Below are 15,128 nucleotides of genomic sequence, written 5' to 3'. Positions count from 1 at the left end.
AAGGTCTCACTAAGTTGTTGAAGCTGGCCTCAAATCCTACCTCAGTCTCTTGAGTCATTGAGATTATAGGCCTGTGCCAACACATCAACAAATAATGAATATATATTTGAATGAATGAACATTTGGATACAAATGTATAATTGAGGTTGGATTCCTAAGTATTCATGTAAGGTTCTTTAAAGAAAAACAGACTGCTGAATCACTTTTAATCTAGAATGGACTAAAATTACTCTCTATTCAGAGCTTCAAATTTGAATATCTAAATTGGGTGCAGTGGTGCACGCCTGTAATCCCAGTGACTTGGAAGGGTGAGGCAAGGTGATGCAAGTTTGAGGCCAGTCTCAGCATTTATCAAGGCCCTAAGCAATTTGATGAGACCACTTCTCAAAAAAATAAATAAAAAACCACTAGGATGAGGCTTAGTGGTAAAGCACTTCTGGGTTCAATCCCCAGTATCCCTCAATCCCGTAATCTGAATATCTAAATTTGTCTTGTATATAAATTCAAAAAACACAAAGGAAGTCTTTGAAAAAATATTTTAAACAAAAGACCTTTGAATTGTAATATGGAGTTCATGGTAGGTAGAATTATGACACCAAAATCTTGCTATGAAAGTATCATAAAATAGAAATCAACAACTTAATGATTAAGAGCAAAGACCTGAGCAGGGCTTACGGCTCAGTGGTACAGTGCTTGCCTAGCACATGTGAGGCACTGGGTTCGATCCTCAGCACCACATAAAAAAATAAGTTAAATAAGTTATTATATCCGTCTATAACTAAAAATATTTTAAAAAAAGAGAGCATAGACCTTTAGTTTCAGATAGATATGCACCTGAGTCTAACATATTAGCTATATAATCCTGGCTGAGCAACTCGATCTTACCAACTCAGTTTGTTTTTTTTCTCTAATATAGGGGTAACTGTAGAATTATGTTATAAGATTTAGCACTTCAATATAGGATAAGCCTTCAATACATTTAAGTTATAATTTCATTCTAACCTTCCACCACAGATCTATTACATATTGAGTTTAATTACTGATATATAAGACAATTATAAAATTGCTTAATATATTTGAATGAATGAACATTTAGAAAAAAATGTATAATTGAGTATAACGATAGTATACTGATAAAATGATAGATAATACATGATGATCCAGTACCAAGAAAAAGGGGGTCTCACTATAATGATAGCACACAAAATGATAGTATAAGATATACTTTTTTCAATATTGTAATGTGAGAAATATACATAATCTTCTTCTAATATACAAAAACACATCCTTACCTTGTTTGGTGAATAAATATCATCTTGAAATAGTTAGAAAAAGCAGCAAGCACTGCTCTATGGGCTTTGAAGTAAACATCTCCAATAGCAACTGTGCAATCACATAGAAAACCAAATTCTCGCTGCATGTTCAGCTGCTGCAGAAGGACAAGGCTATGGCTAGCAGTATCCATTGTGGCTCTGAGAAAAAGAGCAATATAAAAATATATGTTTGTATGTGTGTGTGTGTGTGTGTGTACATATGTTATAAAAACTGTTTACAGTTGACACAAACCTACAGAGCAGCAAGGATACCTAAATATAAATGAAATCATAGATTTCCAATCCTGTTAATTTCACCCCAAACCTTGCTAATATTAATTTCCTCCATTATGATAACTGATATAAACTCTGTTGAACAGTAAACAAGGCCCTTGATCACCTTGTAAGACGGTAGCTTGATATGAATGACGCATGAGCAAAAGGAAGTTCTGTTCTTTTCTATCTATGCAACCATAATGTTTCTAATGCTCAGTTTCCTCAAAGGAAAAATGGAAATGAGATACTTATCCCTGCCTCAGAGTTAAATGAGCTAACTTACATGAAAATCATGTTGCAATAGATACTGCTATTCAAATGTAGCTATAAATGTGAATAACATAAGGAATACTGTCTGGGGTAGAGCTGCCATTGTTCCTTATGGATCCTCTGGCACTCAGGGGACATAGCTGCCCAACTAATCTAAAATGTTTGTGGGGAATGATCAGTAACACTAAGTTTAGGAGCCCTTAAAGATGTCAGGCCACATCCTCTGTTTTACATGGGAGCCCAGGAGCCCCATGAGAAAGAAACTAACTCCTGATCTCTTCCCAACTGGACTCCCAACAGATAAGCATATATGCCTGAAGGTAAAAAAAAGGCAGGGATGGATGTCAGGTACAGAAGCTCATGCCTATAATTCCAGAAATTCAGATGGCTGAGGCAGGAGGATGGCAAGTTTTCGGTCTACCTCAGGAACTTAGGCACTAAGAAACTTAGCAAAACCCATGTCAAAAGAAGGGTTAGTGGGGCTGGGGTTGTGGCTCAGTGATAGCACACTTGTCTGGCATGTGTGAGGCACTGGATTCGATCCTCAGCACCACATAAAAATAAATAAATAAAGGTATTGTGTCCATCTATAACTAAAAAAAATAAAAGGGCTGGGGATGTAACTCAGTGGTAAAGAGGAGAAGAAGGAGGAGGAAGAGAAGAAGGAGGAAGAAGGAGGAGGAGGAAGAAGGAGGAGGAGGAAGAAGAAGAAAAGAAAGGCAGGATAAGACAAATGAGTCTCAAGGGACAAAGTCCTACATAAGGAAGAAATTGTAAGAAAAATTTTGGCCAAGAGGCCTACTGTGAGCATAAGGATATTCAGGAGTGCCATCATTCTAGGCACGTGGAAGGATATTCTTCACCACCCTCTCTGTTCTAGCTGTGCAAAGTGTTCTGGTACTTATAAAGGGCATCACCAGGTGACTGAGAGAACACCCTTTGAAAGAGCAGATCCTGAAAAAGAGAATGAAGTTTCCTCACTAGCCAGATAGATCAAGGTCAAAGGAGGTCAATGGTGGAGGTCTGGATTAGCTGTCTGGGGACTGGCAATAGTTTGAGCAGTAGACAGCTGATAATCAATAATATAATAAAAATAGCTGATATTTTACCATGCTTTCTATGTGTTAGGCACCTTCCACTCATTTAATTATTAATATAACTCTAAAAGAAATAATACTAAATGCCTCCTACAGATTAAAAAAAAAAAATCAACAGACTTGAATCACTTATCCAAGGTCATACTGCTAGTAAATGGCAGAGCAGAAGATTCAAACCCAAACTCTAGAGTCCAAATTTCCTTCCTCCCCACCTTCCAGAGTGAATATGACTTACAAACTCGAAGAGCCAAGAAAACACAAGGATCGCACATAAAAACACCCCTATGAAGCCTTGGGAGTATTCTGAAAGAGGAATCAGAGAGAAAATCGAATTTTTTGCTGGCTAAGCAGATGTGATACAGCAAAATTAATGCTTATTCTTATTAGTAAAATAAAATCTAGCATAGTGTAAAATGTATACAGAAGACTATTTGTATAAAAGGAATGGATGGTAATTTTATTTATTTTTGTGGGGAGGGGTACAAGGGGTTGAACTCAGGGGCACTCAACCACGGAGCCACATCCCCAGCCCTTTTTTGTATTTTATTTAGAGACAGGGTCTCATTGAGTTGCTTCGCACCTTGCTGTTGCTGAAGCTTGCTTTGAACTAGTGATCCTCCTGCCTTAGCCTCACCAGCTGCTGGTTATTTGGAAAAGTGGGAGAAAGATTTATTTATACACAAGTTTGGACTCCAGAAATTTGAGCTCTAGAGATTGGGTTTGAATCCTCTGACACTTACTAGCATTATGGCCTTGTGTAAATGACTTACTTAACTCCGTATTGATTCAGCTTTTTATCTGTAAGAGGATTTAATATTTTTTTCTTTTATACATGTCTACTACACATCTCTGGGAAGATTCCAATAAACTAGTAAAATGTTTACTTCTGGGAGAGAAACTAAGGAGTAGGGGAAGTCAAGGATGGATAGGGAACTATAAGATCTGAACTTAAAATAATATATTTCAGATGGACAAGTAGATACAGAGGGAAAAAAACTACCCACCTACTGCAAAACACACAAAATAAACATCACGGGGGCACCGGGGTTGTGGCTCAGCGGTATAGCGCATGCCTAGCACGTGCGAGGCCCTGGATTCGATCTTCAGCACCACATAAAAATAAATAAAATAAAGATATTGTGTCCAACTACAACTAAAAATTAAATATTAAAAAAATTAATAAATAAACTAAATATCACAAGCACAGTAGATACTCCTTGGCATCTCTCCCTCAGTCTGTCCCCCCATCTTCCTTGCCTCTAAAGATAACCATGATCTTGAACTTGGTGTTTACAGCTCTCTTGCACATTTCCACTCTAAGGGTATATATTCTTTAACAAGGTATAGTGTTGCTTTGCAAGTCTTAAAATTTTATATAAGTAATATTGTTCTTTAGGAATACTGTAACTTGATTCTTTTGACTCCACATTCATTCATTACTTCTGGTGTGTGGAGGGTGGTTACTTAGTATCTAAGGGGCAGTTTACCACTGAGCTATATACCCAACCCTTTTTATTTTGAGACAGGGTCTCATAACGTTGCTTAGGGCATTGCTCAATTGCTGAAACTGGACTCAAATTTGTGATCCTCATGTCTCAGTCTCCCAGATTGTTGAGATTATAGGTGTGTGACACGAGGCATTACTTTTAAACCCTATTTATTCAAACATGTGCCCATTTCTCCCCCAATTAAAATAAAACCTCTTAACCCTTGCCATTTCTTTTTCTTTCTTTCTTTCTCTCTCTCTCTCTTTTTTTTTTTTTTTTTTTTTTGGTGGTGCTGGGGATTGAACCCAGGGCCTTATTCATGAAAGGCAAGCATTCTACCAACTAAGCTATACCCCCAGCCCGCATCTCATTTTTAAAACACCTTAAGCATCAACAAGGTAACAGAAAATACAGAAGTTTAACTCAATCCTCTAAAATATAAACAAAAATTTAAATTGTAGGTACTGTTCCAAGAAGTTATTTCACCGAAAACCACTACTTGTATTTCCCACATTTTCCCAATTTCAAAACACCATCAGGGAGATTTAAAAAAAATAAACAAATAAAAATCTTTATTAGAGCCGGGCATGGTAGCTCACTCCTGTAATCCTAGCAGCACGGGAGGATCCAGAGTTCAAAGCCAGCCTCAGCAACCATGAGGCACTAAGCAACTCAGTGAGACCCAGTCTAAATAAAATACAAAATTGGGCTGGAGATGTGACTCAATCCCTAGTACTGCCCCCACAAAAAAACACTATTAGAAATTTTATTATGTGAAAATCATTGAAATGTCTCAAATTGAAATACCTTAAGCCAGCCTTACAAACTGCTTTAAAAAAAAAAGCCTCAGATCCTAAACATTTTCATCAGTTCTTCCTCTCTCTCTCTCTCTCTCTCTCCATATATATATATATATATATATATATATATATATATATATATATATATATATATAAAATGCATTAATGTAATGAACTATTGAACCATACGGAAATGAGGAATACTACACTAAAAAGCCGCACATACAAATATCTTGTGTTTAATAGTCCGAGTAACATTTACTCATTACTCTTAATTTACTCAACAAATACTCTTGAAGAAAAGCCTAATAGAGAAAAAATATTTGAAAGCATGTACTTTTCAAGACCTGGAGACAAAAAAAAAAACGTTAAGTGGTGCCATCAGAACAGTTCAGAAAACATGCTATGAACATGCTATGAGGGGGAGATAAGTACAGGTAACTTAATGGAAAACAAGGCACGAGAACTGGTCTTACATAAATAGGGAAAATAATGATGATGATGATGATAATTATAATGATAAAAATTACTGGGAAGGCTGAACATAGTGGCACATGCCTCTAATCCCAGTGACTCAGGAGGCTGACTCAGGAGGATCACAAGTTCAGGGTCAGGCTCCGACCACTCAGGGGAGCCCTAAGCAACTTAAGGAGAACCTGCATCAAAATAAAAGATAAAAAGGGCTGAGGACATAGCTTAGTGATAAAGCACCCTGGGTTCAATCCCCAGTACCAAAAAAGAAAAAAAAATACTGAGAGGTATATGAATAATTATATAACAGAAGAATTCAGTTTGGCATAGAACAAACAAAAGGAAATAAGAAAGATGGGGTCAGTTCACAGAGGAGACTGAATATAAGTTACCCCAGTTGTGTTTGCAATAAGCTAAGATGTTTGAGTGAGAACAGCATGATCAGTTACTTATTCTGCAAGAAGAATAGCACAGTAGTGAAAGCTTAGATTCTAGAAAGCCAGTTTAAAACTCCAGCTTGGCTAACTTACTAAACTGTGATTTTTAACAACATACTCAGCACTCTGGGTCTCAGTTTTCACTCATAACATACAGATGACAGGATTTATTTCACAGGTGTTATATTAATTTTTTAATTTAAAAAAATTTGTTGTAGATGGACATAATTCTATCTATCTATTTATTTATTTGTGGTGCTGAGGATCAAACCCAGTGCCTCATGTGTGCCAGGCAAGCTGAGCCACAACCCCAGCCCACTCAGTGAGATTTTAAGATTTCAGATACTGTATTTTCAGGTCTCACATTTTCATTTCATTCCTTTTTTGGAAGTTTCTTATTTCTCTGCTGAGATTTCCTATTTTTTACAACCTTACTTATCATATCCTTAACCATGGTTATAATATCCGTTTTAAATCTTCTCTGCAATCTAGCTTTGGGTTGCTGTGGGGGTCCATTGATTAGGGTGATGGTTCCCTGTCGTTTTCTTTCCCATGTGTAGTCATTTTAGATCATATGCTAAAAATTGTGATTAATACAAGAGATTCGCAGAATCTGTCACATTCCTCAAAGAGTGCTACTTTTGTAGACAATTAACTTGGGTTGGAACTAAACTCCATGTGTGGCCTCCCCAACGTTGGGCAACAGTTGAAAATACCTGTTCAGATTTTTTAGCCTTATGTGTGCTGTTTGGAAGGTATTCTATACATGTGCATATCAGGAATGGGCAAGAGATTCAACCCTGAATCAGCAAAGTATATATACACAGCAAGTATATATACAGCAAGTTTATATTCAGCATTTATGATTCCACCATCCCAATATCCTCTCTAGGATTTCTCCTTCACTTTCCAGATACACCGACATTCTGAACTCTGGCCTCTTCCTTAAGAAAGAGTACAGGTTTGTTACCCCCGTTTTAGCCCTTTTGTCACCAACTGGAGCCTACCCTCAGGCTAAAATTCATTAAAGTGTAAACTTAACCACTGGTATTTCCCTCTTCCAGTTGCAAATTTTACCCCTGTTTTTGTAACTATTAAATGTCATCTGGTAATTAAAAAAAAGTTTCCCCTCGTTTTTTTAGTTTTTAATCTGCAGAACTGTCCCAACAGGAACAAATTAGCCATTAGTCTTTATCAGCTGCTCTAAAAATTCTGATCTCAATGTATATTTACACACTTAAAAAAAAAGGGACTAATGGTTATGAAGATATTATTTATGTGGATAATATTTATCCATATTTACCATATTAGAAATTAAAAGTACAGGGGCTAGAGTTGTAGTTCAATGGTAGAGCGTTTGCCTCACATGTGTGAGGCACTGAGTTTGATCCTCAGCACCACATAAAAATAAATAAATAAAATAAAGATATTGTGTCCACCTACAACTTAAAAAAAAATAAGAAATTAAAAGTACAAAATGTTTAAATGAGCTGGGTACAGTGGAGCATACCTGTAATCCCAATGGCTCAGGAGGCTGAGGCAGGAGGATTGCAAGTTTAAAGCCAGCCTCAGCTACTTAGCGAGGAACTTAGTAACTCAGCAAGACCCCATCTCTAAATAAAATACAAAAAAGGGCTGGGGATGTGGTTCACTGGTTGAGCACGCCTGGGTTTAATTCTCAGTACCAAAAAAAAATACAGCTGGAGCTGGGTCCAATGGCACATGCCTATAATTCCACTGACTTGGGAGACTGAGGCAGGAGGATCACAAGTTCAAAGCCAGCCTCAGCAACTTCATGATGACCTAAGCAACTTATTGGCTTCTGCATTCAATGGGTTGCTGTGTGTTGTTTTGGTTCAAGTATACTGAAAATCTTGCCAAAGGAAGATACTTGTAGATCCAATGAAAGGGTTTCAGAATCACCAAGGGTCTTTTGGACTACACTTCGAGAACTACTAACCTACACTTTTTTTTTTTTTAATTCCATGAGGTAATAGAACAGGTATTATCAGCTCCAATTTTTAACTGAGAAACTTTAAAATCAGAAAAGGCAGGAAAGGTACACAAAGTCAGAAAACTAGCTGTTAAGTAAGGCTAATGGTAGTTCAAGTTCTGACTTTTTAAATCCAGTGCCTTTTCTCCAAACCCCCATCTAGAACTTTAAAACATTTAGATTGATGGCAGATTTTTCCATTATGTTGAAATATAATTGCAAACAGAGGTAAATTTTCCAAGTTTATAAAATGAAATAAATTCAGAACTGTTAAAAAGACACACACACACACACACACACATATATATACATACATACACACATACACATATACATACATATACCTTACACACATAACAGGTTCATACAAGCTTGCTTGCATAATAAAAGACATTTAATATTTTAAGGAAGCATATTTTATATCAACAGTGCCAATCCACTGCAAAGTTATTACAATATTTTCTAATACACCCTTCGATGTACTCTACCACTGATTTATACTCTAGCCCTAGCTGAGTTTTGTTTTTTTCCATTTTGTATTGGAGATTGCATGCTGAGCAAGCACTCTACCCGAGCCCTTTTTTAAGTTTTTCTTTTGAGACAGGGCCTTATGAAATTCCTAGGCTGATTTTCAATTTTCAACCCTCCTGCCTCAGCCTCCCAAATAGCTGGAACTACAGACATGCACACCATGCATGATCCTAGTTAGGCATTTTTTATTTTTAATAATATTTTTTGGTTGCTGATAGACTTTTATTTCATTTATTTGTATGTGGTACTGAGAATCAAACCCAGTGCCTCACACATGCCAGGCAAGTGCATTACCGCTGAGCCCCAGCCCCAGCCTTTTTATATAGACTTTGTTCATCATTTCTTTGTCATCCATTTTACTTTCTGATATGCAAAATAATCAGTTTCCCAAGCAAATAGAAAATCTTAGAAGCTGCATTTAAGAATTTTTGGTGGAAGTTTTAAGATGGCAGAAAGGATGCAAAAAAGTTATCCATTTATTATATTTGTAAATACTAGAAACAATTAGAGGTCTCATTTTAAAGCTTTATATGCTGGACAAAGCAGCCCATGCCTGTAATACCAGCGATTTGTTAAGGCAGGGGAACGCAAATTGGAGGCCAGCCTTAGCAACTTAGCAAGACCCTCTCTCAAGATAAAAAGTAAAAAGGGATGGGGATGTAGCTCAACAGTAAAGTGCTCCTTGGTTCAGTCTCCAGTACTGCAAAAAAATAAATAAATCAAGCTTTGTTATCAAAGTAATAAAATAACAGGATTAACATGATATTTAAGAGACTATAAAAACTTTATTTAGTTTTTAAACTGTAGTTAAATCAGGATTAGTTCAAACTAAGTAAGATAAGGAAGTTTAATACCATATGTTTGTTTAATTAAAAGTTAACTTGAGGGCTGAGGTTGTGGCTCAATGGTATAGCGCTTGCCTAGCATGTATGAGGCACTGGACTGTATCCTTAGCACCATATAAAAATAAATAAATAAAGGCATTGTGTCCATCTATAACACACACACACACACACACACACACACACATATATATATATATATATTAAAGTTGGCTTGATGTTAATTTTTTTCAATTTAGAAAAATATATTTTATTAGTTAGACTGCAGTCTCATCTCTATAGTAGCCAGAATGAGATCCCAGACCGTACAACTCCTATTTCTCCAGGCCGTACAATCCTTAATAAAAAAGGAAAAAAGGATTAGGACATCTGTTTCTGAAAGAAAATAGTCTTACTTCTCCTGTAGGTCTCTATCACTGAGACTTTACCATTAGCATTAAGACAAGAAGACAGAAAGTTGGCAGAGAAATGTTCGCAGTTTTTTTGAGCTCCTTACTTATTGCTATAAATACAAATGTAAAAACAAAATATTCCAAGTGCTACGTGACAAAATACTTTCTACAATGATTTTAACTTTTTAATAGAACTTTTAAGATGATTGCAGAGGTATGACATTTGATTACCCAGAAAAATCAAAGAATAGGGCTGGGGGTGTGGCTCAGTGGTATACTGCTTGTTTAACACCCACAAGGCCATGTTCAATCCCCAGCACTGAACAAAAGAAAAGGTATGGAAATTAGAAATTATTTTATCCTGAAAAAATGGTTGTTATCACTAACTATAAAATTTTCTATGTAAAGTTGACTGATGCCAGAGACCCACCCCAGGCCACCCAAACAATTCCTGGGGGTGAGGCATAGGTCCTTTCTTTTAAAAGAAGCTCCCAGGAATCTTTCATATGACACCACAATTAACAACTATTGCCTTGGAAGAGCACAGAACCAAGGAAGTACTTCATACTCTAAAATTACATGTTATTTAGGAGACTAACAAAATCTTATTTACTTTCTAGATTATAGTAACTCTAGATTAATTCAAACTAAGTAAAATGGAACAATTTTATACTAGTTATTTATAAGTAGCAATCTTACGTTTAAAGTATGGGAATGATATTGTGTATATTAAATGAACCATAATTCCAGTTGCAACTTTTTTAAAAAATTGGCCAAAATAAGAAACAAAAGGCTCTAAAACTAGTAGGGTGATTAGGGATGGGAAAGAGGAAGAATACAGTATTTTCTGATATCTTTAAAAAAAAAAAAAAGTATTTAGAAAACCAGGCCTGGTGCACACAGAGCCTTGGGAGGCTGAAGCAGGAAGATTCAAGTTTGACATTAGCCTCAGCAATTCAGCAAGACCCTGCCTCAAAACAAAAAACAAAAAGGGTTGGGGATGTAGCTTTCCCATATCAAGAAGGGGGGAGGGGGAAAAACACTAGAAATTTCTCATATTCCGTTATATTTACTTTCATAATATCTAAAAATGATACAGAAATTTCAAATCTGAAAATGTTTGACGAAATTCTGCATAAATTCTTGATATTGGCTTATGAAATCCACAGAGAATGTTAAAGAGGAGAAATAGACATTGTTGATGATAAAGAAAGAGCAGTTATTCTCTAGAAACCTTTAACAGAATGGGCAAATGTCAGTTTGGGGCCTCCTGCCAGTTGGCAGACACAGCCAGGCTTCTCCACCTCTAACCCCCATCTAAACAACATTGTGGGATGCCTGATAAGCCACAGCATTAGGCCAACAACAATGCTAATAGCAGTGAGTACAAACTGCTAATGGACCTTTACAAAAAAAAAAATAAGAACCCTGTGAAGAAAAAGATTCTTTTTAGTCCATTAAAAAGAAAAGGGGGGAAAAAAAAAACATAAAAACTGAATTTCTGACAGGGAAAAAAAAAAAAGTTCCTCAAAGAATCAGAGAAAGTTGAAAAGGACAATGCTAGTATAGACCTGGAATACAGTACAGACAAGAGTGATTATAACTTCTGAATATAAGTGAAACAAAACTTTCTTTGCCAAGGAATTACAGTTCCATGAACACATAATCCACATAACCATGAAATTCTTTGCTACTATTGCCTAGAGTTTTCCAGAAGAAATAAAACATCCATGTATAATGGATTTGTAACTAGGGAAAAACTGAATTAGAAAAATTTCAAAAATAACTGACTTAACACTATAAACACTTTTCCTCCAAATAAGACCAAGAAAAAAGTGAAATTCCTATTAAAAAAGGAAAGCAGAATGTAAGTAAAATCAATTAATAATCCTGAAACTGCTTGCTTCTAACACCACTTCTTCCTCCACTCTCCCTAAGCAGGTTTTTTTTTTTTTTTTTTTTTTTTAAGAGAGAGAGAGAGAGAGAATTTTATTTATTTTTTAGTTTTTCGGCAGACACAACATCTTTGTTTGTATGTGGTGCTGAGGATCGAACCTGGGCCGCACACATGCCAGGCTAGTGCACTACCGCTTGAGCCACATCCCCAGCCCCCCAAGCAGGTTTAAGAAGCAACATCCTTCCTTTTCTAGGAAGAATAAATACTATTCAGATTACTTCCCACAGTTACTATTACTATACTACTATATGTAAGGCTGTATGTTAGTGCTCCCCAGTCTCTCTCTTAACCCTGTGACTAATGTTTATTATTTTCATTTCCATTTTAGAGATGAGGAAAAAATTTAAACTTAGGATACATAACTAGCAAGTAGTATAACACGGAGATCAAAAAAGGCAGGTCTTGGGCTGGGGTTGAGGTTCAGTGGTAAAGCGCTTGCTTAGCATGTGTGAAGCACTGGGTTCCATCCTCATAAAAAAAAAAGTTAAAAAACAAAACAAAACAAACAAACAAACAAAACAACTAGCAGGTCTCACTCCATAGCCTATACTGGTTACTATAAACTGGAGCAGTAGTTTTGTTAGATCTCTCCTCTCAAAGGACTGATATTCACATGCTCTGTGAATAAAACAGAAAGGGAGCACAGAAGTACTTTATAATTTATCTAGCTAAGAGCACCTGCACTGCTTTTTTAAAACAAGATGGGGGGGGGGAGAGGAATCTGCAGTCATTTAAGACCCCAACTCTTTTCTGGTCTGTTATTACTAAGATGGACAAGTTGGTCAAGCACCACCTACGGACCATAGTAAATAAATCACTTTGGTTCAGTGGTAGGGAGGGCATTATGCAATATTTCCCAGCATAGCCCTGACCAGGATTATTTTACGACCAAGACACTTGGGCCCCTCCTCCCCAGCTAGACAGCCTGGCTCCTTTGCATTCCCCTCAGGAGATAGGGTGGAAGCACATAACTCCACTTTCTGAGGCATAGAGGGCAGCTGAAAGTCCTGCTTGGCCTCTATGGGCAACCACAGGCGCCAATAAATCAGCCACAGGCGATTCTCTCATCCCCTTCCTGGCTTGAATTGGGAGCAACATATAATGCAAAAGAGTACAGACTAGACTTGGAAGATAAGGGATCTAGGTTGAAATTCCTCCGTAAATGACTTTATCATCATAGGTAAATCTCTCTGAGCCCATTTCCTCAGAGTTTTAACACATTTATAACATGGAGACAGTATTTTCTTCTTCTTGGGAAGAATTCAGAATTCATCTTTGAAAGCAGCTGGTATGGGACCTGACCCACTAAATGTACTCAATAAACCTAACTTGAGCAGGATCCATCTCAGCTATATCCAAAAAAAAGACATTCAGGATAGGACTGGGCAAAAAGATATAGCAGGTAAGGTGGGGTCCCTTCCAACTTTCTTGTTAACCATCCCTTGATGTTTTATTGCCTCTTGGTTTCATACCAGTCATCAGAACTAACTTATTTCATGTCATTAGTATTCTGTCCCATAATGGATTCATAGTTTATCCTTAACTAACACATTCAGACTCCTAGAGGCTTTGATGCCCAAACCTAAAAACCAACCCATGCCACAAGGTTGTAGTTCTTGCAGAGAATAGAGCTAAAGGGTTTTGTTGTTTTTTGGTTTTGGTGAGAGGTATTGGGAGGGAGAATGGGCTTTTGGCCCCAAAGCACATCACCTGCTGCCTAACCCGCCTAGAAACGGTGCTATCTCCCTACTGCAGAGCCATCACATACTGGCCAAGACTGATTTCTTAATAAACCTGAGAAATCCTACAAGCCAAGTGTAATCTCCTTTGGTTGATACATACAGAGCAGGTTAAACTGGCACAGCAGTCCTGGCATGGTGGAGGATGCAATGTCCGAATGTCTGTAACTATGAACTCCAGCTGAGAGATGGAGGCCCTAGATCAAGCAGATCGAGAAACACCATGCCCTTTAGGCTTGGTGTCCTTGTAAATATCTGGTTTTTGTTTTCTTATTTTGCTGTACTGGGGATGGAACCCAGAGCCTCGTGCATGGTAGACAAGCGCTCTACTACTGAAGCCCTGAACTGAGTTTTATGTAAGGCTTCTCAGCTCAAACGTTTGAGATTATGAAATGTCCTTCACATACTTGACAGAATCCTGAGTGAATCAACAGTTCTGCCAAAAGGACTTGAGTCTAAAGAGAAAGAATACCAAATTTAACCCCTTGCAGGGAAATACAAAGGTTAACTTATAAAACACGTTAGCTACTGCCAGGTTCTAGGTACAGCGCTGCTCGCTGCCCAGGAATTGATTAGCGCTTGATTTCTCCAAGTAAGTGCTAGGGAGACGCTGATAAGATGGGGCCAACTTCAAAGAGAAAAACTGAATTTGCTTAGAATGACGTAAACATTTTAAAGAGAGAGAGAGAGAGAGAAATTACTGGGTTTAGGGACCTAGCTTTCTGCCCTTGAAACTGGGTACTCACAAACTGGGATGGGGAGGAGATATTGGCCGCTGCGTCCGCGCAGCTGCACCTGCAGACCCTCCCGCTTATAAGATGGGTGGGCCCAGTTGCGGGGGGGGGGGGGGGGGGGGGGGGCAGACGCGTCATGAGTATCGGGGCTTCAGGCGCGGGGTCGCACCCAGGCCCTCAGCAGGGAGGGTTCCAGGCCTGCGCGGTGCGACCGCGCGCCACACCCGCCTGCGTCAGGCCCCAGCCGTGGCACCAAAGGGCAGCTCTGGTCATCCACCCAGCGCTCATTCAAGGTTGCCATTTTCCTCCTGCGCCCTGAATGACATCTCAAACAGATCAAAAACACCCCTCTCCCCAGCTACTTGCATCTGTCTCACGGCCGATGCAGCTGCAGCCACAGCCCCGGTGGCTAGTGGAGGGAGGGACTGAACCCAGAGCAGCCCACAGGGGCTGGGCCGCGACGCTTACCCAGACGCCGCCGCGGCGGCGGGCTGGCTTCTCTATGCGGGAGGGGCGGGCTCCGCGCCGCGCACTGCACGCGGCAGCGCCGACTCACGCACTCGGTGCCGGGCTCTCGCGCGGCTTCCCGCGTCGGCCGCCGCGCGATGGGCCCACGTGATCGTGCGCCTAGTTTCTGGGGAACCAGCGACGAGGGGGCCGGGTGTGCGTGCTTGCGTGCGTACGTGTGCGCCCGCCCGCCCGCCTAAGTGGCCAGACGGGGGTCGGCCCGCGCTCTGGGTGCCGCCACGGTCCCCAGTCCTGACTCTGTTAGCGGAAGCGTGGGGCTAA

The 15,128-nt window shown here is 38.9% G+C and overlaps 1 protein-coding gene across 11 annotated transcripts in view; it reads right to left on the bottom strand.

Moving 5' to 3' along the window:
* Zbtb25 (zinc finger and BTB domain containing 25) overlaps positions 1 to 14,950 on the bottom strand; it is a 46,457-nt gene extending 31,507 nt beyond the window's left edge. For 5 of the 11 annotated variants that reach the window (XM_046461241.2, XM_046461242.2, XM_046461236.2 and 2 more), the window contains exons 1-2: positions 14,808 to 14,948; positions 1,293 to 1,472 (exon numbers count right to left, since the gene is read on the bottom strand). In XM_046461241.2, the coding sequence (XP_046317197.1) occupies positions 1,293 to 1,465 (173 nt within the window). In that variant the 5' untranslated portion in view covers positions 1,466 to 1,472; positions 14,808 to 14,948. Of the gene's footprint in view, positions 1 to 1,292; positions 1,473 to 3,191; positions 3,941 to 3,960; positions 5,325 to 14,807 lie in introns of those variants that run through there. The other 6 variants (XM_046461237.2, XM_046461239.2, XM_046461238.2 and 3 more) reach the window with 4 other exon arrangements.
* Positions 14,951 to 15,128: the final 178 nt, after the last annotated feature.

Source organism: Marmota monax, unplaced genomic scaffold (assembly GCF_021218885.2).
Source record: "Marmota monax isolate L192 unplaced genomic scaffold, Marmota_monax_Labrador192_F-V1.1 WCK01_AAM20220418_F8-fsc00001, whole genome shotgun sequence".
NCBI classification, from domain to species: domain Eukaryota; kingdom Metazoa; phylum Chordata; class Mammalia; order Rodentia; family Sciuridae; genus Marmota; species Marmota monax.
The sequence above is the reverse complement of the archived record's forward strand: the minus strand, read 5'-3'. Positions and strand labels throughout refer to the sequence as shown.